General features: G+C 42.7%; 1 protein-coding gene across 2 annotated transcripts; it reads right to left on the bottom strand.

Moving 5' to 3' along the window:
* Positions 1-284: 284 nt before the first annotated feature.
* On the bottom strand, positions 285-25,225 carry slc35e3 (solute carrier family 35 member E3). Of its 2 annotated transcripts, XM_060903550.1 has the most exons (5): positions 24,657-25,225; positions 17,773-17,883; positions 14,813-14,971; positions 1,738-1,820; positions 285-618 (listed from the first exon to the last, which is right to left on the bottom strand). In XM_060903550.1, exons 1-5 carry the CDS (start codon positions 25,056-25,058, stop codon positions 432-434), a joined length of 942 nt encoding a protein of 313 aa, XP_060759533.1. In that variant the 5' UTR covers positions 25,059-25,225; the 3' UTR covers positions 285-431. The 2 variants fall into 2 exon arrangements, with proteins under 2 accessions (XP_060759533.1, XP_060759534.1); XM_060903551.1 differs by lacking the exon at positions 17,773-17,883.
* Between the last annotated feature and the right edge of the window lie 478 nt (positions 25,226-25,703).

Below are 25,703 nucleotides of genomic sequence, written 5' to 3'. Positions count from 1 at the left end.
GAAAGAAAGAAGGAAAAAAGAATGAACAAACAGAAAAGAGAAAACCAGAAAGCAAGAAAGAAAAATAAAACACATAATAAATAAAGACAGAAAGCAAGGACCCGGCCCTGGATAAAGCCGAGACGAGACGAGAAAGCAAGGACGCAAAGAAGTGAGAAAAAGCACGCAATAAATAACTAATGAAATAAAAGACAGAAAAAAGAAACAAAAATACAAGAGAGAGATTTATTGAGGCGTGTGTGTGTTGATCTCAGTGCACTGGGATTAAACACTAACTCGAGCAGTTCACTGTTTCAGTTCTTTATTTTAACACTGAATGAAACACAGCATGACGTAAAAATAGTTTCATCTGAAACGTAAGAGGCAGGTTAAAGCGTACGGAGGCGTCCGTCTGTCCGTGTGTGAGAAACGTGGTCCAGCGGGTAAAGTGTTCAGGGCCTCTGCGCGAGCCGGCTCTTGCCCTCCTCCTGCTCGCTCAGTTTGAAGTGTGTGTAGGTGAGGATGCCGCTGAGCGTGCAGGCGATGCCCAGGCCCTGGTGCAGAGACAGCGGGTCGTGGAACAGCGCGTAACCCCCGAGCAGCGTGATGCAGAACTTAAAGTGACCAAACATGTTGTAGCTGTGAGGGTCAGGGGTTAAAGGTCAACAACACACACAGCGTTATCGACATTCACACACACCTCGCTGAGGATCAGCAGCTCGGGATCATTATCATCAAAAACCTTTGGTCTTCTCTTATTTAAAAAATAAATAAATAAATAAATAAAACCCACACACACGATAAAATGTAAGAAAGGAAGAAAAAAGTAAAAGAAAATGGAGGCGAAAGCAAGAAAGAAAACAAAAGCTAGAAGGAAAAAAGAATGAAAATCAGAAAAAAAGAGGACTTTCAGAAAATTTAATTTAATGTAGACGGGAAAATAAAAACAAAAACAAGAATGAAAAAGGAAGGAAGGAAGGAAGGAAGGAAGGAAGGAAGGAAGGAAGGAAGGAAGGAAGGAAGGAAGGGGAAGAAAAAATCAAAGGAAAATAAAGTACCTGAAATGCTAACTTTTAATAAAAGAAGAGTAAAAAAAAAAAGGGTGAAAGATAAATAAAAAAAAAAAAAAAAAGAATAATAAAAAAGAAAAGGGAGGAGGAAAAATAAAACGAGAGAGAGGGTAAGAAAAGCAAGAAAGGTAAAGAGGAAAAAATAAAAGAAGGAACCAAAAGGGGGTGAAGCGGAAAAACGAATAAAGAAGGGAAAGAGGAAAAAAAGTAAGGAACGGTAAAGAAAAGAAAAAGGAAGGAGAAGGAAAGACGAATGAAGTGCAAGAAAAGTGAAGAATGAAAAGAAAAGAAAGCGGATGAACTAATAAGCAAAAACAAAAAGAAGAGAGTGACGAAAGGGGTAAACAGGAAAAAAAAAAGGTGAAGGAAAGTGAAAAAGAAATAAAGGAATGAGAGGAAAATAAGGAAAGAACAGAGAGAGAGAAAAGGGGGACGAAAACAGACAAAATGAGAAGACGAGAGAGAAAGCAAGGCGAGATGAAGAATTCCATTCAAGAAGAAAATGAAAAAAAAACCCACTTTATAGATGAATATTTAAGTCTTGCTGGAAGCGTAAAACGAGTCGTGAACGACGGCGTTCTGATGACATCATCGCGCCAAGTCTTGAAGGGAAGTGTGCAGATTAAAGTCAGAGCTCCCTCTAGTGGTGAAGATCAGTAACTCTACAGCTGTGACTCAGAAAGGATACGTGACGGGAGACGTGTTCCCGATGATCCAGTAGATGGACAAATTCACCAAGAAGGCGATAATTCCAGACACAAACACCATCACCTGGAAATAATAACAGTCAAGAGAAAGAAACGTTACGTAGTTTGTTCGCTAAACAACAAAATTCTCTGAAGCACAGCATCACGAGACTGGATTATAATCCCGCGTTGCACGTCCACGACCTGATGTCCTTTAAGCAGACAGATAAAGAGCAGATAAACCTCTGAGGGTCAGGAGCTGCGTCTCGTCTGTGTACCGATAGAAGATTAAATCAAGAACATCAGCCCCAGGGGTGAACCCGGAGACACTCCACAGAACAAAGATCACACCTTGATGAGTAATTATCAAGCGCAACATCATTCACGACCACTTTGGTAACATCAAAGAAATACAGAACACAGAGAGTCCGAGTCAGACTCCTAGCATTCTGAATAGGGCTGTAACGATACACTCCGGTCACGATTCGATTCCGTTCGCAATTCCGGCTTCACGGTTTCGATTTGGATCTCAGGAGATTCTGAACAAAATTCGAACGAAGAAAACCAATGACTGAAAAGACGCCTTTTACAACCCCGATTCCAAAAAAGTTGGGACAAAGTACAAATTGTAAATAAAAACAGAATGCAATGATGTGGAAGTTTCAAAATTCCATATTTTATTCAGAATAGAACATAGATGACATATCAAATGTTTAAACTGAGAAAATGTATCATTTAAAGAGAAAAATTAGGTGATTTTAAATTTCATGACAACAACACATCTCAAAAAAGTTGGGACAAGGCCATGTTTCCCACTGTGAGACATCCCCTTTTCTCTTTACAACAGTCTGTAAACGTCTGGGGACTGAGGAGACAAGTTGCTCAAGTTTAGGGATAGGAATGTTAACCCATTCTTGTCTAATGTAGGATTCTAGTTGCTCAACTGTCTTAGGTCTTTTTTGTCGTATCTTCCGTTTTATGATGCGCCAAATGTTTTCTATGGGTGAAAGATCTGGACTGCAGGCGGGCCAGTTCAGTACCCGGACCCTTCTTCTACGCAGCCATGATGCTGTAATTGATGCAGTATGTGGTTTGGCATTGTCATGTTGGAAAATGCAAGGTCTTCCCTGAAAGAGACGTCGTCTGGATGGGAGCATATGTTGCTCTAGAACCTGGATATACCTTTCAGCATTGATGGTGTCTTTCCAGATGTGTAAGCTGCCCATGCCACACGCACTAATGCAACCCCATACCATCAGAGATGCAGGCTTCTGAACTGAGCGCGGATAACAACTTGGGTTGTCCTTCTCCTCTTTAGTCCGAATGACACGGCGTCCCTGATTTCCATAAACAACTTCAAATTTTGATTCGTCTGACCACAGAACAGTTTTCCACTTTGCCACAGTCCATTTTAAATGAGCCTTGGCCCAGAGAAGACGTCTGCACTTCTGGATCATGTTTAGATACGGCTTCTTCTTTGAACTATAGAGTTTTAGCTGGCAACGGCAGATGGCACGGTAAATTGTGTTCACAGATAATGTTCTCTGGAAATATTCCTGAGCCCATTTTGTGATTTCCAATACAGAAGCATGCCGGTATGTGATGCAGTGCCGTCTAAGGGCCCGAAGATCACAGGCACCCAGTATGGTTTTCCGGCCTTGACCCTTACGCACAGAGATTCTTCCAGATTCTCTGAATCTTTTGATGATATTATGCACTGTAGATGATGATATGTTCAAACTCTTTGCAATTTTACACTGTCGAACTCCTTTCTGATATTGCTCCACTATTTGTCGGTGCAGAATTAGGGGGATTGGTGATCCTCTTCCCATCTTTACTTCTGAGAGCCGCTGCCACGCCAAGATGCTCTTTTTATACCCAGTCATGTTAATGACCTATTGCCAATTGACCTAATGAGTTGCAATTTGGTCCTCCAGCTGTTCCTTTTTTGTACCTTTAACTTTTCCAGCCTCTTATTGCCCCTGTCCCAACTTTTTTGAGATGTGTTGCTGTCATGAAATTTCAAATGAGCCAATATTTGGCATGAAATTTCAAAATGTCTCACTTTCGATATCTGATATGTTGTCTATGTTCTATTGTGAATACAATATCAGTTTTTGAGATTTGTAAATTATTGCATTCCGTTTTTATTTACAATTTGTACTTTGTTCCAAGTTTTTTGGAATCGGGGTTGTAATTTCAAAATCATAAACAATGCGTTTTTGTCTGGATGAAGCTGAATAAGAGCCATTCCACCGAATCGGTGCCATTTCCGTCCCTCGAAAATTATATGTATAAATGCACATAAAAATGTACTTTAAAATACATTTCCTTATTACGCAGAATGTCCTGCATATGGATCTGATTTCAAATTTAAGACAGCATGTGTTACCTGTCCCCGCACTCTAACTTTATACTTTATTATGAAATACTATGATTAAAATCCTTCAGAAACAGTATTTCTTTTGCACTGTTGTGTGACTCCATATCCTATCCATGGTTTAAATATATTTTTTCATAAGAAATCCACAATATCTTAGTTAAAATACACATTTTAGTTGTGTCCCTGGGTTTTCACTCAGTCCTGTTACCCAAACATATTACCCCATCTGACAAATTTGGAACATTCCATAAATCACATGCTCAACAGGAAGTTACATCTGTTGTGTCTTCTGAAGGCCATGGGAAGACCAAAAGTTAGTAGCCTGGGCCCGCCCATCCTAAGCGTGACGCAACACGAGGGCCTGTTCCGAGCTTAGTCTGGCCAGGCAGGCTATCTACAGCATTTCCAAGCTCCTAAAAAATCGGGAACCAATCAACTTTGAGCATCTCCAACGGCCCTGGGTAGAGGCGTGTTCAAGGCACTGACGTAGTAGAACTGCGACCGGAAGCCATAGATTGTTTACAGAATCTATGCCGGAAGCGCTTCATTCACATCACGAACATGGAGCAGCAGCAAGCCTTTAACACAGCGGTAGATGCTGTATTGAAAGCATTCAACGGGAAGTTCTCATTGAAAACGGAGCAAAGAGCAGCCCTGGAGGTATTTATTGAAAGGAAGGACGTTTTCGCCTTGCTCCCGACCGGCTTCGGTAAGAGTTTAATCTACCAGTTAGCCCCGTCGCGTCGCATACGTCAGAGGAAAGAGTGATGTGATTGGTTTAAGCTTCGTCACAGCCTTTTCTGGCTTCGACCAGTAGCAAACTGAGGCATTTCAGGGAGGCGGGTCAACCACGGGCTCTGGGAAACGGTTTGGCTTAATAGCTTGGCCAGACCAAATGCTCGGAGAGCTTTGAAGTCGCGTTAGCCAGGCTAAAAAGTTAGTTCTCTCATTTACTTTTCTGTATATTTGATGATTTTTTTAACTTTGACTGAAAAGGTCAATGTCAACATACTGTCCTGTTACTTAAATTATTTCTTAGATGATATTTGTTTATTTTAAAAATACAGATTTTTGGTAAATCACTAGAATGTGCCAAGTGTGGTCATGCTATTAGCGATGACGCCATGTGGCTTAATTCCATGTATTAGCTAATCCTAGGCTAAAAACTCAGCCCTGTTACTTTGAGTTTTGTTAACAGGACTGAAAAAAAAATGCAGCCATCTTTGACTTCCACACCTTGTAAAAAAAAAAATAACGTAGCCTTTTAACATTTTGAATAGTTAAATATGTGTGTTATCATAATCAGTGTTGAAAAGATATAACAAATTAAGTTTAATTTGGGAGTGGGACAACAAGCAAATGGCACCCATTCGGTGGAATGTCCCATAAATTGAAAACGGCTATAAACAGAGGTTTAAAGGAGAAATGAAGGCAAATTTCTTATTGTCAAAATTCTATTTTTTATCTCATTTTATTAAATATCGGAAAGTATTTTTGATAGCTACTTATTTTGTCGCTGCTATAGCAAGTTATGAGTGTAAACAAGATTCGTTGAGACCTGTGCGAGACATCGTAGGACGGAAGTGAAACATACAGCGGAAATCAAAGACCGACATCTGCCAACGTTCCCTGTGTCTGAAATCGCTCACTCGTTCACTACTCCCTATATAGGGAATTACTATATAGTGAGCTCATTGGTAAAATGAAAAAACGTTTTCGGACACTAGTCCGTCGCGCTGGTATTTACGTCATTACTGTCACACAATTAAAACGTGCCAGATCAGTCGGCTGGTGGGTTTCAAAATAATAAACACATGCGTGTGTTTTTGTGATAAATCCATATTATACTGGGCGCATTTCCCACATTAATCAACACAAAGTACCTGCAGCTTTCAGTTCTTTTAAATCAAGGCTGAATATTTTCTTCTTCGCCGCTGCCTTTTATTAAATCAAATTTGAGACTTGTAATTTGATTTCTTTCAGCGCAACTGCAGTGCATGATGGGATATCTTGCTTTGGTTAGTGACCATCGTTGTCCACTTCTTTTCGTGATGCATTGTGGGATACTTTGAGTGCACTATATAGGGTGTAAATAATCCTCACTAAGGTTTCAGACAGCGCTACAAAATGGCGTCCTCACTATATAGTGCCCGATATAGTGAGTAGGGAGCGATTTCGGACACAGGGGTTGTCAAAAGACACGCGCGCCCTCTTTCGAATGCAGACATAATCAAGCCGGAAGTTTTGTTTGTTTTGATAGCAATCAGGAAAGTTTGAAAAAAGTAGGCAGTAATCGTCATTTAAACTTGTTTTTGTGCAATATTTCGTTTGGAAAACAGTTTTCAAAATGGCGGCGCTGACACCTAGCTGACGCGTCACGTTTCCAAGTCTCGTGAAGATCGTGCGGATAAGCGACGCCCGCCGTGGACCAAACGAACTAAATTCGACATGGCAAAAAAACGAATAGGCCGATAAATATAATATTTAATTGCAATTAGTTGCCAATACGAGTCAAGATATAAGGTTACTAAAGCCGAAAACGTAATTGAAGAACACGTTAATTAAGAAATAAAGCAAGTTTAAAAATGACTTCAGTTCCCCTTTAATATCGTAAACAAGACAAAACATACAGGTTCACCATATCTTAATAATAAATGAACCCACCAAGGACGGCGTAGCTCACTCCGGCCCCGTCTAGTCCAGAAGGAATGATCTAAAGTGGGCCACCTTGCGCAATAAATGCTGCAAGCTCTATACACTACATACAAGCTATATATAGACGCGATATCCACCCTAGGAATACCGACCTATTTGCCAGAAAGAATCCAAAACGGCGAGGAATTGACCGAGAAGAAGCGATTTTTGTTGAACTGCTCATTAAGGCTTAATTAGTCCAATTAATAATTGTAATGAAGCAAATCCGTGTAGAAGTTATATGCACCCTAGGTACCCCTACCTTCATCCCACAAAGAATCAAAATCGGTGAAGAATTGAAGAGAAATGTGGACGACACCGGACAGACGACACACGACACGATGGCATAAACTCATCACCTGTCGGCTGGATGACTGAATAAACTAACAAAGTAAACAAAGTGTCTGACTTCGGGGCTTTGAAAAGGATCTGAGTGAAACATAATGAGCTCCGTAGCAGAAATAGAGCTCCAAAGTCGGCTAAAATGACCGTTTTCCACAGACTTTTGGTGTCTTTTGAAGAGTTATTGTGGAAACGTGTAACACTTGTTGGTTGTTGCAATCCGGTGCTATTGGGTTTCACAAGTGCAGAACTATCTCCTTGACTCTCCACGGAAGAATCTGATCACATGACCAGCGTGCTCTGTGTATATTTTAACTCTATGCTCAGATTAAGGCTTCTGGTGTTCAAACGGTACAAATTCATTACGCGTATAATTCACAGAAAGCTGACTTCCACCATGTGAACAGTCACAATGTATCGTTACACCTCTAGAGTTACTGAGGAATATCTTGTGACCAAATGTGTGGAAATTTTGAAATTACGGTGTTATGAAATGCCATCATGATACATTAATACGAGATGTTCTGGATGAAGCGGACTTCAGCTTAAAAAACGTTGAAGTTATAACATCAGTCCGCTGGGTCATTTCCCTGGGCGTGGCCGTACTGGATTAGCCAGATACATTGGATGGATGAATTAGGAGACGAAAATGAGGGCGGCGCTGTGTGACGTAGAATTCCGCACGTCTTCCTTGTTCCGTCCTGGATCTGAGACGTTTGTCCGAGTGGCTTCATCAAGTAAAGCGAGAAAACTTTACTCCTGGAAAAAGCAGCAAATTGTGCAGGGAGCATTTTACAAACGATTGTGGGTTTGTGGAGGACTTGGATGAAAAAACCACTGGGAAGAAGCGAGACACGAGGCAGAAACGACAATTGAAGCCAGACGCGATCCTGACTTTAGCCCTATTCGCACAGGATAAGTATTACCGATGGACCTCTGGTAATTTGCAATTACCCCCGCACCTCTGTGTTATTGTGTGGCGCATTCGGACGGGATAAGCAAAAGTCTGTAATTCACTGAATTTACAGACATTGTGACCGGATGTGTCGTAAGTTCACAACATCCTGTTTCGTCTTGTAGACAGGAGTTCAAAATGGCGAATGGAGCGGTTTCTGCTTATCTGGTTCAAATACGGGATAGGCCTACTACCACTTGCCCCTGAAATGCTGTTTATCAAAATTTCGCCCGTATCCTCCATTATTCACTCCAGAAAAGTACAAGAGACGCGCGTTTAATAATTACAAACACAGACATGCGCATTCACACCGGACTTGTATTACCACTGGACATCTGTGTTTTGCCGAAACACAGTAGGTAATTCGCCGAAACACAGTAGGTAATTCGCGGCGGAATTACTACTTGGCAAATTACGGACATGGCGCATTCGCACGGGACTAAGAACTCAGACATTCTCTGTAATTATTCCGAATTACCAGAGGTCCACAGGTAATACTTATCCCGTGCGAATAGGGCATTTGTTTCACCACAAAACACCGACAGCACGCCGCGCCACACGTCAAACGGATTGAAGATAAGCAGGTAAATATACATTTTTTTAAATAAATGAGCCAAGACTTTATTTTGATTCCTTTGTCATAAGTTTTGTCGAGAAATGCAAACAAATTGACCGAGAAGTCGCGTCAAACCATAATATTATACAACCCCGATTCCAAAAAAGTTGGGACAAAGTACAAATTGTAAATAAAAACGGAATGCGATGATGTGGAAGTTTCAAAATTCCATATTTTATTCAGAATAGAACATAGATGACATATCAAATGTTTAAACTGAGAAAATGTATCATTTAAAGAGAAAAATTAGGTGATTTTAAATTTCATGACAACAACACATCTCAAAAAAGTTGGGACAAGGCCATGTTTCCCACTGTGAGACATCCCCTTTTCTCTTTACAACAGTCTGTAAACGTCTGGGGACTGAGGAGACAAGTTGCTCAAGTTTAGGGATAGGAATGTTAACCCATTCTCGTCTAATGTAGGATTCTAGTTGCTCAGCTGTCTTAGGTCTTTTTTGTCGTATCTTCCGTTTTATGATGCACCAAATGTTTTCTATGGGTGAAAGATCTGGACTGCAGGCTGGCCAGTTCAGTACCCGGACCCTTCTTCTACGCAGCCATGATGCTGTAATTGATGCAGTATGTGGTTTGGCATTGTCATGTTGGAAAATGCAAGGTCTTCCCTGAAAGAGACGTCGTCTGGATGGGAGCATATGTTGCTCTAGAACCTGGATATACCTTTCTGCATTGATGGTGTCTTTCCAGATGTGTAAGCTGCCCATGCCACATGCACTAATGCAACCCCATACCATCAGAGATGCAGGCTTCTGAACTGAGCGCTGATAACAACTTGGATCGTCCTTCTCCTCTTTAGTCCGAATGACACGGCGTCCCTGATTTCCATAAAGAACTTCACATTTTGATTCGTCTGACCAAAGAACAGTTTTCCACTTTGCCACAGTCCATTTTAAATGCGCCTTGGCCCAGAGAAGACATCTGCGCTTCTGGATCATGTTTAGATACGGCTTCTTCTTTGAGCTATAGAGTTTTAGCTGGCAACGGCGGATGGCACGGCGAATTGTGTTCACAGATAATGTTCTCTGGAAATATTCCTGAGCCCATTTTGTGATTTCCAATACAGAAGCATGCCTGTATGTGATGCAGTGCCGTCTAAGGCCCCGAAGATCACGGGCACCCAGTATGGTTTTCCGGCCTTGACCCTTACGCACAGAGATTCTTCCAGATTCTCTGAATCTTTTGATGATATTATGCACTGTAGATGATGATATGTTCAAACTCTTTGCAATTTTACACTGTCGAACTCCTTTCTGATATCGCTCCACTATTTGTCGGCGCAGAATTAGGGGGATTGGTGATCCTCTTCCCATCTTTACTTCTGAGAGCCGCTGCCACTCCAAGATGCTCTTTTTATACCCAGTCATGTTAATGACCTATTGCCAATTGACCTAATGAGTTGCAATTTGGTCCTCCAGCTGTTCCTTTTTTGTACCTTTAACTTTTCCAGCCTCTTATTGCCCCTGTCCCAACTTTTTTGAGATGTGTTGCTGTCATGAAATTTCAAATGAGCCAATATTTGGCATGAAATTTCAAAATGTCTCACTTTCGACATTTGATATGTTGTCTATGTTCTATTGTGAATACAATATCAGTTTTTGAGATTTGTAAATTATTGCATTCTGTTTTTATTTACAATTTGTACTTTGTCCCAACTTTTTTGGAATCGGGGTTGTACTATACTTTAGTACAGCATTAACTTGTACACCGCCGCTGTGCTCGCGGAAAATGACATCACGCATGATGGAGTTATGGCGGCCTCGCTGACAAAAAACAGCCCCGTCTGTTTTCATCACTTGAGTGGTTATATCGTTAAAATTCAACTTTTCTTTTTTTATAAAGAACAGACATACGGACCGACTTTTAGCTCTATTTGCAAGATATTTCCTTTAAAGAACGGGTATAGATCAGCTCCCTGCGTCTCAGTGGACTAAGATCATTTCTTTGCTCTAATAAACCTGAAAAACTCCGACTGAAACACTTCATTCAAGCTGCGGGAACTGAGATAATTATTTACTTAAACCTTGTCAAAGATTTTGCCTGGAAAAGGACGCGGATTCTGTGGATAAATACCTTATTGTTCGTGACTGATTAACCATCTGTCATCTAACCAGACTGTCATCTGAGACGAAAAAAAAACGATTAGGTAAGCGGTCAAAAGGGCAGGTGGACGATTAGTGAGATGACTTTCGAAACCCAGCGCTGAGTGACGTGTTTTTACTTGAAGTGAACTGAAAATCCTCGTCCTTATTGATTTCTGTCCGTTTGCACCAACACATTCCTCTCAAATATGGGACGATTAAAAAAAAAAAAACTGGGATAGGGACACCTCTTAACACACCCACGAACACGTCGAGTCCCTTTTGTTACTAATTTATACACCTGAAATAAAATGTACTTCAATATTTACGAATGAAGCTATTGAAAAATATTTCACCTTGCTGTGACCTTGACCCTGTTCTAAAATCTAGTTAATCTGCTGGTTACCAGATACAAAACCTACACATTATAACCAACCAACTGTATTTAAGGTTCTTGGAGGAATTAAAAAAAAAAAAAAACACCTTAATCTCTATTCGTCTACAAATAACCCAGATCATTAAAACGAGAACGCTGCTGAGATCGGAAATATAACGTCACTACATGATGATGCAGAAAAACTAGTTCATGCCTTCGTTTCCTCTAATGCCTTACTGTCTGGGCGTTCCAATAAGTGTCTAAACAAGCTCCAGTTAGTTCATAATGCAGCAGCGAGAGTCCTTACTAGAACTACAGTGGTGCTTGAAGGTTTGTGAATGCTTTAGAATTTTCTATATTTCTGGATAAATATGGCCTAAAACCTCATCAGGTTTTCACACAAGTCCTAAAAGTAGATAAAGAGAACCCAGTTAAACAAATGTGACAAAAATATTACACTTGGTCATTTATTTATTGAGGAAAATGATCCAATATTACATATCTGTGAGTGGCAAAAATATGTGAACCTCTAGGATTAGCAGTTAATTTGAAGGTGAAATTAGAGTCAGGTGTTTTCAATCAATGGGATGACAATCAGGTGTGAGTGGGCACCCGGTTTTATTTAAAGAACAGGGATCTATCAAAGTCTGATCTTCTCAACACATGTTTGTGGAAGTGTATCATGGCACGAACAAAGGAGATTTCTGAGGACCTCAGAAAAAGCGTTGTTGATGCTCATCAGGCTGGAAAAGGTTACAAAACCATCTCTAAAGAGTTTGGACTCCACCAATCCACAGTCAGACAGATTGTGTGGTCGACCAACAAAGATCACTCCAAGAGCAAGGTGTGTAATAGTCGGCGAGGTCACAAAGGACCCCAGGGTAACTTCTAAGCAACTGAAGGCCTCTCTCACATTAGCTAATGTTAATGTTCATGAGTCCACCATCAGGAGAACACTGAACAACAATGGTGTGCATGGCAGGGTTGCAAGGAGAAAGCCACTGCTCTCCAAAAAGAACATTGCTGCTTGTCTGCAGTTTGCTAAAGATCATGTGGACAAGCCAGAAGGCTATTGGAAAAATGTTTTGTGGATGGATGAGACCAAAATAGAACTTTTTGGTTTGAATGAGAAGCGTTATGTTTGGAGAAAGGAAAACACTGCATTCCAGCATAAGAACCTTATTCCATCTGTGAAACATGGTGGTGGCAGTATCATGGTTTGGGCCTGTTTTGCTGCATCTGGGCCAGGACAGCTTGCCATCATTGATGGAACAATGAATTCTGAATTATACCAGCGAATTCTAAAGGAAAATGTCAGGACATCTGAACTGAATCTCAAGAGAAGGCGGGTCATGCAGCAAGACAACGACCCTAAGCACACAAGTCGTTCTACCAAAGAATGGTTAAAGAAGAATAAAGTGAATGTTTTGGAACGGCCAAGTCAAAGTCCTGACCTTAATCCAATGGAAATGTTGTGGAAGGACCTGAAGCGAGCAGTTCATGTGAGGAAACCCACCAACATCCCAGAGTTGAAGCTGTTCTGTACGGAGGAATGGGCTAAAATTCCTCCAAGCCGGTGTGCAGGACTGATCAACAGTTACAGGAAACATTTAGCTGCAGTTATTGCTGCACAAGGGGGTCACACCAGATACTGAAAGCAAAGCTTCACATACTTTTGCCACTCACAGATATACAACATTGGATCATTTTCCTCAATAAATAAATGACCAAGTATAATATTTTTGTCTCGTTTGTTTAACTGGGTTCTCTTTATCTACTTTTAGGACTTGTGTGAAAATCTGATGATGATTTCGGTCATATTTATGCAGAAATATAGAAAATTCTAAAGGGTTCACAAACTTTCAAGCACCACTGTAATGCTGACCTCTCCTGCTCCTCAGACCTGCCTGATCCATCCTGATGCCCTACTTCTGGCAGGAGTCTCATCTCGTCGCTCCTGTGGAGGACGGCCCCATATGGACAGTCGAAAGTCACGTTTAGAAGATGCTCTGGACCCTTACCCTTACTTTAGGACTGCAGTTGTCATGAACAGTTTTACACTCAAGTCTCCATCACAGTTTCCTGGTTACACAGTTACACTTTGTGACTCTATAGGACACAGTTAGAGAAGCGAGCTATTTATAATCACGCTATCTGTTATCACCCAGATGAGGATGGGTTCCCTTTAGAGTCGGGTTCCTCTTGAGGTTTCTTCCTCGTGTTGTCCGACGGAGTTTTTTCTCACCACCGTCACCTCAGGCTTGATCATTACGGAGTAAGCGGGGCAAGGTCTTGTAATCAGTGCGGGTTTTTTTGCGTGTCTGTTAACAATCTAGGGTCTAGACGGTTGCATCGACTGACTTCAAATTTTCAGGGTAGGTGGGTAATGGTCCGTAGATTACCGGATAAATTTTGGGAGTAACTGGGTCAAGGTCACCGGAAAGGCCGGGCGAGGTTTGTTTTGCCTGGCAACACTTGTTCGAGATATATTTATAAATTCATATGTTTAAAATGTATATATTTCTGTAAAGCTGCTTTGTGACGATGTCTATTATTAAAAGTACTATGCAAATAAAATTGAATATTCGTGTTACTGTGCACATGACCTTCATAGTTTTGAAAGTGTGTGTTTGGTCCTCAGGCCTGTTCCTGAAACTGCAGAGAGAAACGTTTACTGAGGAATTGCAGGAATTCATTCTGAGCCAAAAAGAAATGTGTATTTTTTTAAGCTTAAAAAAAAAACCAGCCTGAAATGAAAGAGTCTTAAAATTACGATTAACGCATCATTAACGCACCGTATTCTCTGCAAACTGTAATCAGGAAACAATTCAGGGTTCATTCAGAGACTTCGGACGGAAATTCTATGATTTTCAAGGACTTTGTGGACTTGTTCAAACCTGAACGTTGATTATTTTCCAATAACAGAACCTCCCCGAGTGTTTTATTCCTCTTACAACACGTCCATGATTACAATTTCCACTTTTCATCCATTTATACTTCCATTTCATGTCGTTCTTGTTCTCGCTTATGTTATAGCAGCTATAAACGGTCATCCCCTCCCCAGGCTCTCTTTATTCTGTCTCCTGAAGTAAAAAAAATTGGAAAAATAAATAAATACTCCTTCCGTAAAATGTTACACATTTCTCCTTCCAGAAAATGTCACCACACTGATCTTTTGTTTGTTTGCTTGTTTTTTAAATATGTCGCACAATGTGATAGCATAAACGTGTGATTTGCAGCTGCACTACTGTCAGAGCTGCTGTTATAGGAAATGAATCAACCCCTTCTGCCCAATCAGAGCTCAGAACTGAGCACCGTTGTGCCGCAGCAGGTTTCAAAATAACGAGATGAATCACTGTGGAGCTGTGAGCTGATGAAGCTGCGCTGTATTACTGCACACGTGAGGAATGTAGGTCACACAGCTCGCAAAACACACCGCCTGAACAAAACCGCTCTCTGTTCAGCGTTTTAACACACGCGGTTCAGTTTACAAAGTGTGTGTGTGTGTGTGTGTGTGTTCAGGAGATTCCTGTGGCTCTGTGGGAGAGGTGTGTCTGACAAATGAAACAAGGTTCTCTCTCTCTCTCTCACACACACTCACTCACTCACTCACCAGGGCCTGCAGAGACCAGGGGCCGAAGATGCCCCCCTCTCCGGTGAGGGGCTCGAAGAAGGGGACGAGTGTGAGGAGGAAAGCAGAGGACATGGGCGCCTGGTAATACAGCAACTGCATGGAATTCACCTGAAGCTCGTGCTGCTTCGCTCCGACCCACTGTAGCGCACACACACACACACACACACACACACCATACATTATCACACATTTAAACACTGACCATAATGTCAGAATAATTAATATCAGTTGTTCCATCACTGACACTGTACAATAATAATAATAATAATAATAATAATAATAACAACAACAACAACAACAATCATCATCATAAAAAGAAGAAAAGGAAGTGGAAGACAAAGAAAAGTAAGAAGGTGAGGTAGAAGAAGAAGAAAAAGAAGACAAGGAAGAGGAAGAAGAAGAGGAAAAGATAGAAGAGGAACAAGAAGCAGAAGAAGAATGGAGAAGATGAAGAAAAAGAGGAAGAAAAGGAAGAAGATGAAGAGGTAGAGGAAAAAGAAGAAGAAGAAAAGTAAGCAGATGAGGAAAAGATAGAGGAAGAGGAAGAAGAACAAGAAGCAGAAGAAGAAAAGGAAGAGGACGAGAAAGAAGATGAAGAAAAAGAGGAAGAAGAAGAAGAAGAAAAGGAAGAAGATGAGAAAGAGGAACAAAGGAAAAAGATGAGGAAGAGGTAGAGGAAGAAAAGTAAGAATAGTAAGAAGATGAGGAAGAGGAAAAGGAAGATGATGAGGAAGAGGAAGAAAAGATGAGGAAGAGATAGAGAAAGAAGAAGAAGAAAAGGAAGAAGATGAGAAAGAAGATGAAGAAAAAGAGGAAGAGGAAGAAAAGGAAGAGGATGAGAAAGAGGAAGAAAAGGAAGATGAGGAAGAGGTAGAGGAAGAAAAGGAAAAATAGTAAGAAGATGAGGAAGAGGAAAAGGAAGAAGATGAGGAAGAGGAAGAAAAGATGAGGAAGAGATAGAGAAAGAAGAAGAAGAAAAGGAAGAAGATGAGAAAGAAGATGAAGAAAAAGAGGAAGAAGAAGAAAAGGAAGAGGACGAGAAAGAGGAAGAAAAGGAAGATGAGGAAGAGGTAGAGGAAGAAGAAGAGGAAAGATAGAGGAAGAGGAACAAGAATCAGAAGAAGAAAAGAGAAGATGAAGAAAAAGAGGAAGAAAAGGAAGAAGATGAAGAGGTAGAGGAAAAAGAAGAAAAGTAAGAAGATGAGGAAAAGATAGAGGAAGAGGAAGAAGAACAAGAAGCAGAAGAAGAAAAGGAAGAGGATGAGAAAGAAGATGAAGAAAAAGAGGAAGAAGAAGAAGAAGAAAAGGAAGAAGACGAGAAAGAGGAACAAAGGAAGAAGATGAGGAAGAAAAGGAAGAATAGTAAGAAGAGGAGGAACAGGTAGAGGAAGAAGAAGACGAGGAAGAGGTAGAGGAAAAGGAAGATGAGGAAGAGGAAGAAAAGTAAGATGAGGAAGAGATAGAGAAAGAAGAAGAGGAAGAAAAGGAAGAAGATGAGGAAGAGGTAGCAAAAGAAGAAGAAGAAAAGGAAGGAGATGAGGAAAAGGAAGAAGAGGAAGAAGAAGAGAAGTACCAGTTAGAAGCAAATAATTCCCATCTGATCCTGCTCCATCTTCAATATAACATTTTTTTTCCAGTCAGAATTGGAACCCCTTCGAGTTTGCTCATCTCATCTCATCTCATTTCATCTCATTATCTGTAGCCGCTTTATCCTGTTCTACAGGGTCGCAGGCGAGCTGGAGCCTATCCCAGCTGACTACGGGCGAAAGGCGGGGTACACCCTGGACAAGTCGCCAGGTCATCACAGGGCTGACACATAGACACAGACAACCATTCACACTCACATTCACACCTACGCTCAATTTAGAGTCACCAGTTAACCTAACCTGCATGTCTTTGGACTGTGGGGGAAACCGGAGCACCCGGAGGAAACCCACGCGGACACGGGGAGAACATGCAAACTCCGCACAGAAAGGCCCTCGCCGGCCACGGGGCTCGAACCCGGACCTTCTTGCTGTGAGGCGACAGCGCTAACCACTACACCACCGTGCCGCCCTCGAGTTCGCTCGTCACGTCAAAATAAAACTTGAAGGTGGCTGTTTCTATAGCAAGGGAGACACCACCATGCTCGCTAGCTTTCAAAAATTTCTCCTCACTGGTTCGTTTGAAGACAGAAACCTCTGTTCTATAAAATAAAACCGACAAGACTTTTAAATCGATAATGTTGAATTTTTATCCCTTTATAGTCCCATTTAAGTCAATTCCTCTTCTTTCTTTCTCCTGTATGTTACAGCAGCTATAAACATTCGCTCCTTCACCAACCTCTCTTTATTCTCTCTCTCTCTCTCTCTCTCAAAGAAATAAAATACGGCACAAAGCGTAAACTCCTGGGTCCTGATTCTGAAGACGCTCTAAAACTCAGAAGTTACGGTTTTACCTCTGACTGCGCCGACGCTGGAGACTCCTTCTGTAAGTGTTCAGTAACACAATCGCGCGTTTATGCAGCGCGTTCACTGTACGAGTCCCGGTGAATGAGCCGTTGCTATAGAAACGGGAGCGTATTAGAATGAGCGAGCGTGTACGTATAAACCAGCGATTTGTAACGACGCTACTTTATAGAAAACTAACCAACAGTTTCTGACCGATCCGAATCCAGAATTCGGCAGCGCTGTGTGTGATGGATGTTGTTGTTTTTTTGTTTTTAACACCACCAAGCTTTCAAAAGGTTTATAGTCGTTAAACTCGAGGCCACTGAAGACGTAAAAGCTTGATGACGATTTTTTACAAGCAGCCTGTAATTACCGTCAAGGAAACGTACTGGAGTGTAAAGGTCACGTTTCGTTTTTACGCTTCAGAGTGTGACGCGAGTGAGACAGTCTCTTCAAAAACACACACACAGCAAGCGCTGAAACACTCGCAGATGATGATAAACATCTTACCACTTGGTACAGAGAGGTGACCAGGACCCCCAGCGTAGCGAAGACGATCCCCAGCAAGTTAAACTTCACGTCGTAGTAGGAGTTCAGGACGACTCCTAACGTGATCGGCACCTTCACACACCCATCAAATAATCACTCATTTAATTCCTCACAATAAAACAAGAACAGAGTGGAGCACAAGATAATACACTTATCCTCCTGTAAATCGAATTCCTTCAACACTTAAACACATCCTGTCTCTTAATTTATGCCTCTTTAAACTAATTATAATTTAATGTACAATGGTGCATGAAAATTAATGAACCCTTTAGAATTTTCTATATTTCTGCATAAATATGACCTCAAATATCATCATTAGATTTTCACACAAGTCCTAAAAGTAGATAAAGAGAACCCAGTTAAACAAATGAGACAAAAATATTACACTTGGTCATTTATTTATTGAGGAAAATGACCCAATATTACATATCTGTGAGTGGCAAAAGTATATGAACCTTTGCTTTCAGTATCTGGTGTGACCCCCTTGTGCAGCAATAACTGCAACTAAACGTTTGCGGTAACTGTTGATCAGTCCTGCACACCGGCTTGGAGGAATTTTAGCTCGTTCCTCCGTACAGAACAGCTTCAACTCTGGGATGTTGGTGGGTTTCCTCACATGAGCTGCTCGCTTCAGGTCCTTCCACAACATTTCCATTGGATTAAGGTCAGGACTTTGACTTGGCCATTCCAAAACATTAACTTTATTCTTCTTTAACCATTCTTTGGTAGAACAACTTGTGTGCTGAGGGTCGTTGTCTTGCTGCATGACCCACCTTCTCTTGAGATTCAGTTCATGGACAGATGTCCTGACATTTTCCTTTAGAATTCGCTGGTATAATTCAGAATTCATTGTTCCATCAATGATGGCAAGCCGTCCTGGCCCTGATGCAGCAAAACAGGCCCAAACCATGATACTACCACCACCATGTTTCACAGATGAGATAAGGTTCTTATGCTGGAATGCAGTGTTTTCCTTTCTCCAAACATAGTGCTTATCATTTAAGCCAAAAAGTTCTATTTTGGTCTCATTCAACCACAAAACATTTCTCCAATAGCCTTCTGGCTTGTCCACATGATCTTTGGCAAACTGCAGATGAGCAGCCATGTTCTTTTTGGAGAGCAGTGGCTTTCTCCTTGCAACCCTGCCTTGCACACCATTGTTGTTCAGTGTTCTACTGATGGTGGACTCATGAACATTAACATTAGCCAATGTGAGAGAGGCCTTCAGTTGCTTAGAAGTTACCCTGGGGTCCTTTGTGACCTCGCCAACTATTACACGCCTTGCTCTTGGAGTGATCTTTGTTGGTCGACCACTCCTGGGGAGGGAAACAATGGTCTTGAATTTCCTCCATTTGTACACAATCTGTCTGACTGTGGATTGGTGGAGTCCAAACTCTTTAGAGATGGTTTTGTAACCTTTTCCAGCCAGATGAGCATCAACAACGCTTTTTCTGAGGTCCTCAGAAACCTCCTTTGTTTGTGCCATGATACACTTCCACAAACGTGTTGTGAAGATCAGACTTTGATAGATCCCTGTTCTTTAAAACAGGGTGCCCACTCACACCTGATTGTCATCCCATTGATTGAAAACACCTGACTCTAATTTCACCTTCAAATTAACTGCTAATCCTAGAGGTTCACATACTTTTGCCACTCACAGATATGTAATACTGGATCATTTTCTTCAATAAATAAATGAACAAGTATAATATTTTTGTCTCATTTGTTTAACTGGGTTCTCTTTATCTACTTTTAGGACTTGTGTGAAAATCTGATGATGTTTTAGGTCATATTTATGCGGAAATATAGAAAATTCTAAAGGGTTCACAAACTTTCAAGCACCACTGTATAGTTTCTTTGTGCACTGACTGCTGGATTCAACTCGTTATCTGATGAATGCAGTCTTTTAAAGAAAGTTTACTGACGAGGTCGACCCGGGCTCCGGGGAGAACGCGTGAAACTGCACACAGACACAACCACGGGCTCAGGGTCGAAGGGGATGAAGTCAATCCCTGAGGCTGGTGTCGCGAATATCTTCAGTGGCTGAGCGAATGTGTGAGGCAGGATGCTAAACTGAGGGCTCCAGATATGAGGGTCAGTTCACTCCTGGAGAAACTATTCCTTTAACGTGATCACAGAGTCTGTGGTGTGAGAAATTACATGACATTACATGAGATGGGTTATGATATGACACCCTGTGATGTGACATGGTGTGGCACCCGCTCTGTGATGTGACATGACACTCTGTTACATGACTTGGTGTGACATGTCGCTCTGTTACGTGTCACTGTTTCATGGCGTGTCGCTCTGTTACGTGGGGTGACGTGTCGCTCTGTGACATAGCATGGCATGTTGTGACGCTCTGTGATGTGTTGCTGTTTCTGACATGTCACAGTTACATGACATGACCCTCTTATGTGGTGTGACATGACACTGTTATGTGACATGACACTGTTACATAGCGTGACATGACACTTATGTAGCATGACACTCTGTTACATGGCATGACACTGTTACGTGGCATGACATTCTGTTACATAACATGGCGTGACACTCTGTTACGTGGCGTGACACTGTTATGTAGCATGACATTGTTATATGGTGTGACATGGCACTTATGCAGCATGACACTCTGTTACGTGGTGTGACACTTATGTGGCATGACATGACACTCTGTTACGTGACATGACACTCTGTTACGTGGTGTGACACTTATGTGGCATGACATGACACTCTGTTACGTGACATGACACTCTGTTACGTGGCATGACATGACACTGTTATGTAGCATGACACTCTGTTACGTGGTGTGACACTGTTACGTGACATGACACCGTTACATGGCATGACGTGCCACTGTTACGTGGCATGACGTGACACTGTTATGTAGCATGACACTTACATGGCGTGACATGACACTTATGTAGCATGACACTGTTACGTTATGTGGTGTGACACTGTTATGTTATGTGGTGTGACACTGTTACGTTACGTGGCGTGACACTGTTACGTGGTGTGATGTGTTCAGGGCTTTCCACAAGCGCCGGCTGCCGGCCATACAGCCGACTACACAATTAAGTCCAGCTGGCTACTTTAATGACTATTATTTTTGTAGCCCACAGGCTCTAAATATTAATTTTCGATTTTAATAAAATTAAATGTTTATCTAAGGGACTGACAATAATGTCAAACTGAACCGCACTCATTTAAGTTGTGATTCGTGCTGTTTGTACCGATAATAACCACAAATTCCCCGCAGACTTCGTTGATCAAGGGAGAGTAACTCATCCGCGGCCCCGACATGCGGTGTGTGCGCGCGCACTCGGCGGAGGCAGTAGTGTGTCGGGACCGTCGGAGGGAACAGAAGCAGAGATAACACTTATTTTGTCTTTCACCTAGAGACATGATTCAAACTTTAAAACGGAGACAAAATTCTCCTGTGTGGATCTGGCATTCAACTTTTTTGCTAGGCTCTATACTTTTTGATCAGTCACAGATCAAACACCATGAGCAAATCTGGAGAAATTCAGACTTTATAATGGGTGTCTATTGCGTTACACACCAGTGGAGCTCAGGAGTTTATGCTGCTTTTCCACTACAAACGCGGCTGAGTCGGGCTGAGCCGTGCCGTGCTGAGTTGGGCTGAGTCGAGCTGAGCGGGGCTATTGGAGTTGCATTTCGACTACCACCGCGCTGAACCGTGCTGGCTGGAAGTGGGTGGACACATTGGGTGGAGTTAGTGAAAATGGGTGGACGTTACGTGATGTCATTAAGCGGCGCAAACAGTGACATCAGTGATCTTTTAAGCGGTAGTCTCACGACCCGAATAGTAAACAATAAACATGGAGGACATGGAGTCGTTAGTGTTGCTGGTCTTGGTGCTGTGGCTTGTTGTCACCGACAACGCCAACAGATACTGGCAAGAGCGTATAGATGAGGCGAGGCGCATAAGGCTTCAGAAATTCTCGTAATTCATAATTCTTCTTCTTCTTCCGGGTTTACGGTGTTTACAGATCCCAGCGTGCTCGCGGGGCGTGTGTGGGAGTGTGAGGACACTCCTCCTCACCAATCAGTGCACAGGGGAGTGTCTGCTCACGCCCCCAGCCTCACTCAGCTCGGTTTGGCTCGCTTCAGCCCCACTCCAAAACTGTGCGAGTTTTAGGGGCTAAGCAGGGCTGAAGTGAGCTGAGTCGTGCTGTTTTGAGATAGTCGAAACGCAAGCCGTGTCGGGCTGAAGTGAGCTGAAGCGAGCTGAAAAAGGGTAGTGGAAAAGGGCCATTAGAGTGTAGGCAGCCTGAAAAAAAAAGCTCTAACTTTCTCATTTAAACTGTGTTTTCAGCCACAATTTTCAGTCTACACACATAATTTTCTCAAAAGTTGTAGTCACACTTGTCCTGATTCACACAATGTGTCTACCTGAGCGATAGGAGTTTTTGAATGAGAAGCCTGAAAGTGAGGAGAGGACAGGCGCGCAGCAGAAAAGTCACTTGTTTTTAACTCGCTCTATTGTCCACATTTTTTACACTAGGCACAAAAAAAATACATTAATGTGTTCATGGGAGCCTTGTAGCACTCAACGTGAAAGAATTTTGTGAATAGCTCCTTTCGTTTCCGTGTAAATCAGCGTTGTTTGAGGAGAGGGAACTCTGAGAAAAAGCGCTCTTTGCTTGTCATATTGTGTCTCTTCCCTGCACCTGAGCACCGTTAACCAAGGCGAGGAGCTCCACTCAGGGCTCTCTCTCAAACACCCCCCGCGGCTACTTATTTGTCATGGCTGGCCAGTATGAGCCTTAGTGGAAAGCCCTGTGTGTTGCTCTGTTACGTTATGTGACACTTTGTGTTCTGACGTGACGTGTCGCTTTGTTAAGTGGTGTGACGTGATGCTTTGCAATGTGTTGCTGTTACGTGACATGCCACTGTTACATGACATGGCACTCTTAAATGGCGTGATAGGACACTGTTACATGACATGACACTCTGTTACGTGGCGTGACGTGACACTCTGTTACATGGCATGACATGACACTGTTATGTAGCATGACATGACACTGTTACATAGCGTGACATGACACTGTTACGTAGCATGACACTGTTACATGGCATGGCACTGTTACGTTACATGGCGTGACACTGTTACGTTATGTGGCGCTGTTACGTTACGTGGCATGACACTGTTACGTGGTGTGATGTGTTGCTCTGTTACGTTATGTGACGCTTTGTGTTCTGACGTGACGTGTTGCTTTGTTAAGTGGTGTGACATGACGCTTTGTGATGTGTTGCTGTTACATGACATGCCACTGTTACATGGCATGACATGACATTGTTACATGACATGACACTCTGTTACGTGGCATGGCATGACACTGTCACGTGGCGTGGCATGACACTCTGTCACGTGGCGTGGCATGACACTTATGTAGCATGACACTCTGTTACATGGCATGACACTGTTACATGGCATGATACTTACGTTACATAACACTGTTATGTGGCGTGGTACTCTGTTACGTGACATGACACTGTTACATGGCATGACACTGTGTTACGTGGTGTGATGTGTTGCTCTGTTACGTTATGTGATGCTTTGTGCTCTGACGTGACGCTTTGTGATGTGTTGCTGTTACATGACATGTCACTGTTACATGACATGACACTCTTACATGGCGTGATATGACACTGTTACATGGAATGACATTGTTACATGGTGTGACATGACACTCTGTTATGTGGCGTGACATGACACTGTTACATGGCATGACACTGTTACATGGCGTGACATGACACTTATGTAGCATGACACTCTGTTACGTGGCGTGACACACTGTTACATGGCATGGCGTGGCACTCTGTTACGTGGCATGATGCACTGTTACGTGGCGTGGCACTCCGTTACGTGGCGTGACACACTGTTACGTGGCGTGACACTGTTATGTGGCATGGCGTGGCACTCTGTTACGTGGTGTGATGTGTTGCTCTGTTACATGGCATGTAGCTCTGTTAAGTGTGACATAATGCTTTGTGATGTGTTGCTATTACGTGACATGTCACTGTTACATGACATGACACTCTTACATAGTGTGATGTGACTGTTACATGACATGACACTGTTGCATGACATGACACTCTGTTACGTGACATGACACTGTTACATGGCATGACACTGTGTTACGTGGTGTGATGTGTTGCTCTGTTACGTTATGTGATGCTTTGTGCTCTGACGTGACGTGTCGCTCTATTAAGTGGTGTACGTGACGCTTTGTGATGTGTTGCTGTTACGTGACATGTCACTGTTACATGGCATGACACTCTTACATGGCGTGACATGACACTCTGTTATGTGGCGTGACATGACACTGTTACATGGCATGACACTGTTACATGGCGTGACATGACACTTATGTAGCATGACACTCTGTTACGTGGCATGACACTGTTACGTGGCATGGCGTGGCACTCTGTTACGTGGCATGATGCACTGTTACGTGGCGTGGCACTCCGTTACGTGGCGTGGCACACTGTTACGTGGCGTGACACTGTTACGTGGCATGGCGTGGCACTCTGTTACGTGGTGTGATGTGTTGCTCTGTTACGCGGCATGTAGCTCTGTTAAGTGTGACATAATGCTTTGTGATGTGTTGCTATTACGTGACATGTCACTGTTACATGACATGACACTCTTACATAGTGTGATGTGACTGTTACATGGCATGACACTGTTGCATGACATGACACTCTGTTACATGGCATGACATTCTGTTACATGGCATGACATGACACTGTTATGTAGCATGACGCTGTTACATGGCGTGACATGACACTTATGTCGCTCTGTGATGGTGCCTCACCAGAGTGAGTTTGATCTTGGTGGAGAAGCTCTTCCTGTAGAAGGTGGTCTGGATGAGGATGATGACCGGGGTGGTCATGGCTTTGGCCAGCTGGTACGTCCCGATGGTGTTGTTCTGCAGAGACAGGTTGGTGAAAACCACGAAGCCACAGAAGCTCAAGGCCAGGAGCAGGATGCTGGAAGCTCGCAACCTCTTCGGGGAGAAGATGTCCATCTGCTGGCACACGAAGAGCCCCAGCCACGTGACCACAAAGTGCACCAGGGTCAGGGTCATGTTGGGGAAGCCGTAGTGCACGTAGATCCATTTATTCATGAAGACGATGCAGATGGAGGAGAGCAGGTTGACCAGCAGTCCTGCCACGATCCTGCTGTTGGAGAAGATCTTCTCCAGCCTCGGGGGCATGCTGGAGGCGTCTCACTGTCCGCTCAGCAACAACACGGGAAACAGCGGACTTCCGGAACTCACCGAGAGGACCGTGGGGTAAAACAACGCGCATGTCATCGCAGAACGGAGCTCGTTCACCGCCCGCAGCTCCCTCACCCTGCTGCTGCTGCTGCTGCTGGACGCGCGCCTGTGACGTCACTGAGACGCGCCGCGGACTGTGTGCCAATCCGCTGTGAGGGCACTACAGTTACACCCCATACACCCAGCCGAGCCCCAGCGCCTCAGAAATATCACACTCCGCTTCTGCTTCTTATTCAGCTTATACAACCCCGATTCCAAAAAAGTTGGGACAAAGTACAAATTGTAAATAAAAACGGAATGCAATGATGTGGAAGTTTCAAAATTCCATATTTGATTCAGAATAGAACATAGATGACACATCAAATATTTAAACTGAGAAAATGTATCATTTAAAGAGAAAAATTAGGTGATTTTAAATTTCATGACAACAACACATCTCAAAAAAGTTGGGACAAGGCCATGTTTCCCACTGTGAGACATCCCCTTTTCTCTTTACAACAGTCTGTAAACGTCTGGGGACTGAGGAGACAAGTTGCTCAAGTTTAGGGATAGGAATGTTAACCCATTCTTGTCTAATGTAGG

The sequence above is a fragment of the Neoarius graeffei genome, chromosome 21, assembly GCF_027579695.1.
Source record: "Neoarius graeffei isolate fNeoGra1 chromosome 21, fNeoGra1.pri, whole genome shotgun sequence".
Taxonomy (NCBI): domain Eukaryota; kingdom Metazoa; phylum Chordata; class Actinopteri; order Siluriformes; family Ariidae; genus Neoarius; species Neoarius graeffei.
Note: the sequence above shows the minus strand (reverse complement) of the source record. Positions and strands in the feature narration are given on the sequence as shown.

Excerpts from the sequence above, each read along its gene's own strand:
- slc35e3 (XM_060903550.1), bottom strand. The coding sequence starts at position 25,058 with ATGCCCCCGAGGCTGGAGAAGATCTTCTCCAACAGCAGGATCGTGGCA. Across the intron at positions 1,821-14,812 it reads CCTGGTCTCTGCAGGCCCTG|GTGATGGTGTTTGTGTCTGG; the intron begins GTGAGTGAGTGA and ends TATTATTTCCAG. Across the intron at positions 619-1,737 it reads GGGAACACGTCTCCCGTCAC|CTACAACATGTTTGGTCACT; the intron begins GTATCCTTTCTG and ends TGACCCTCACAG.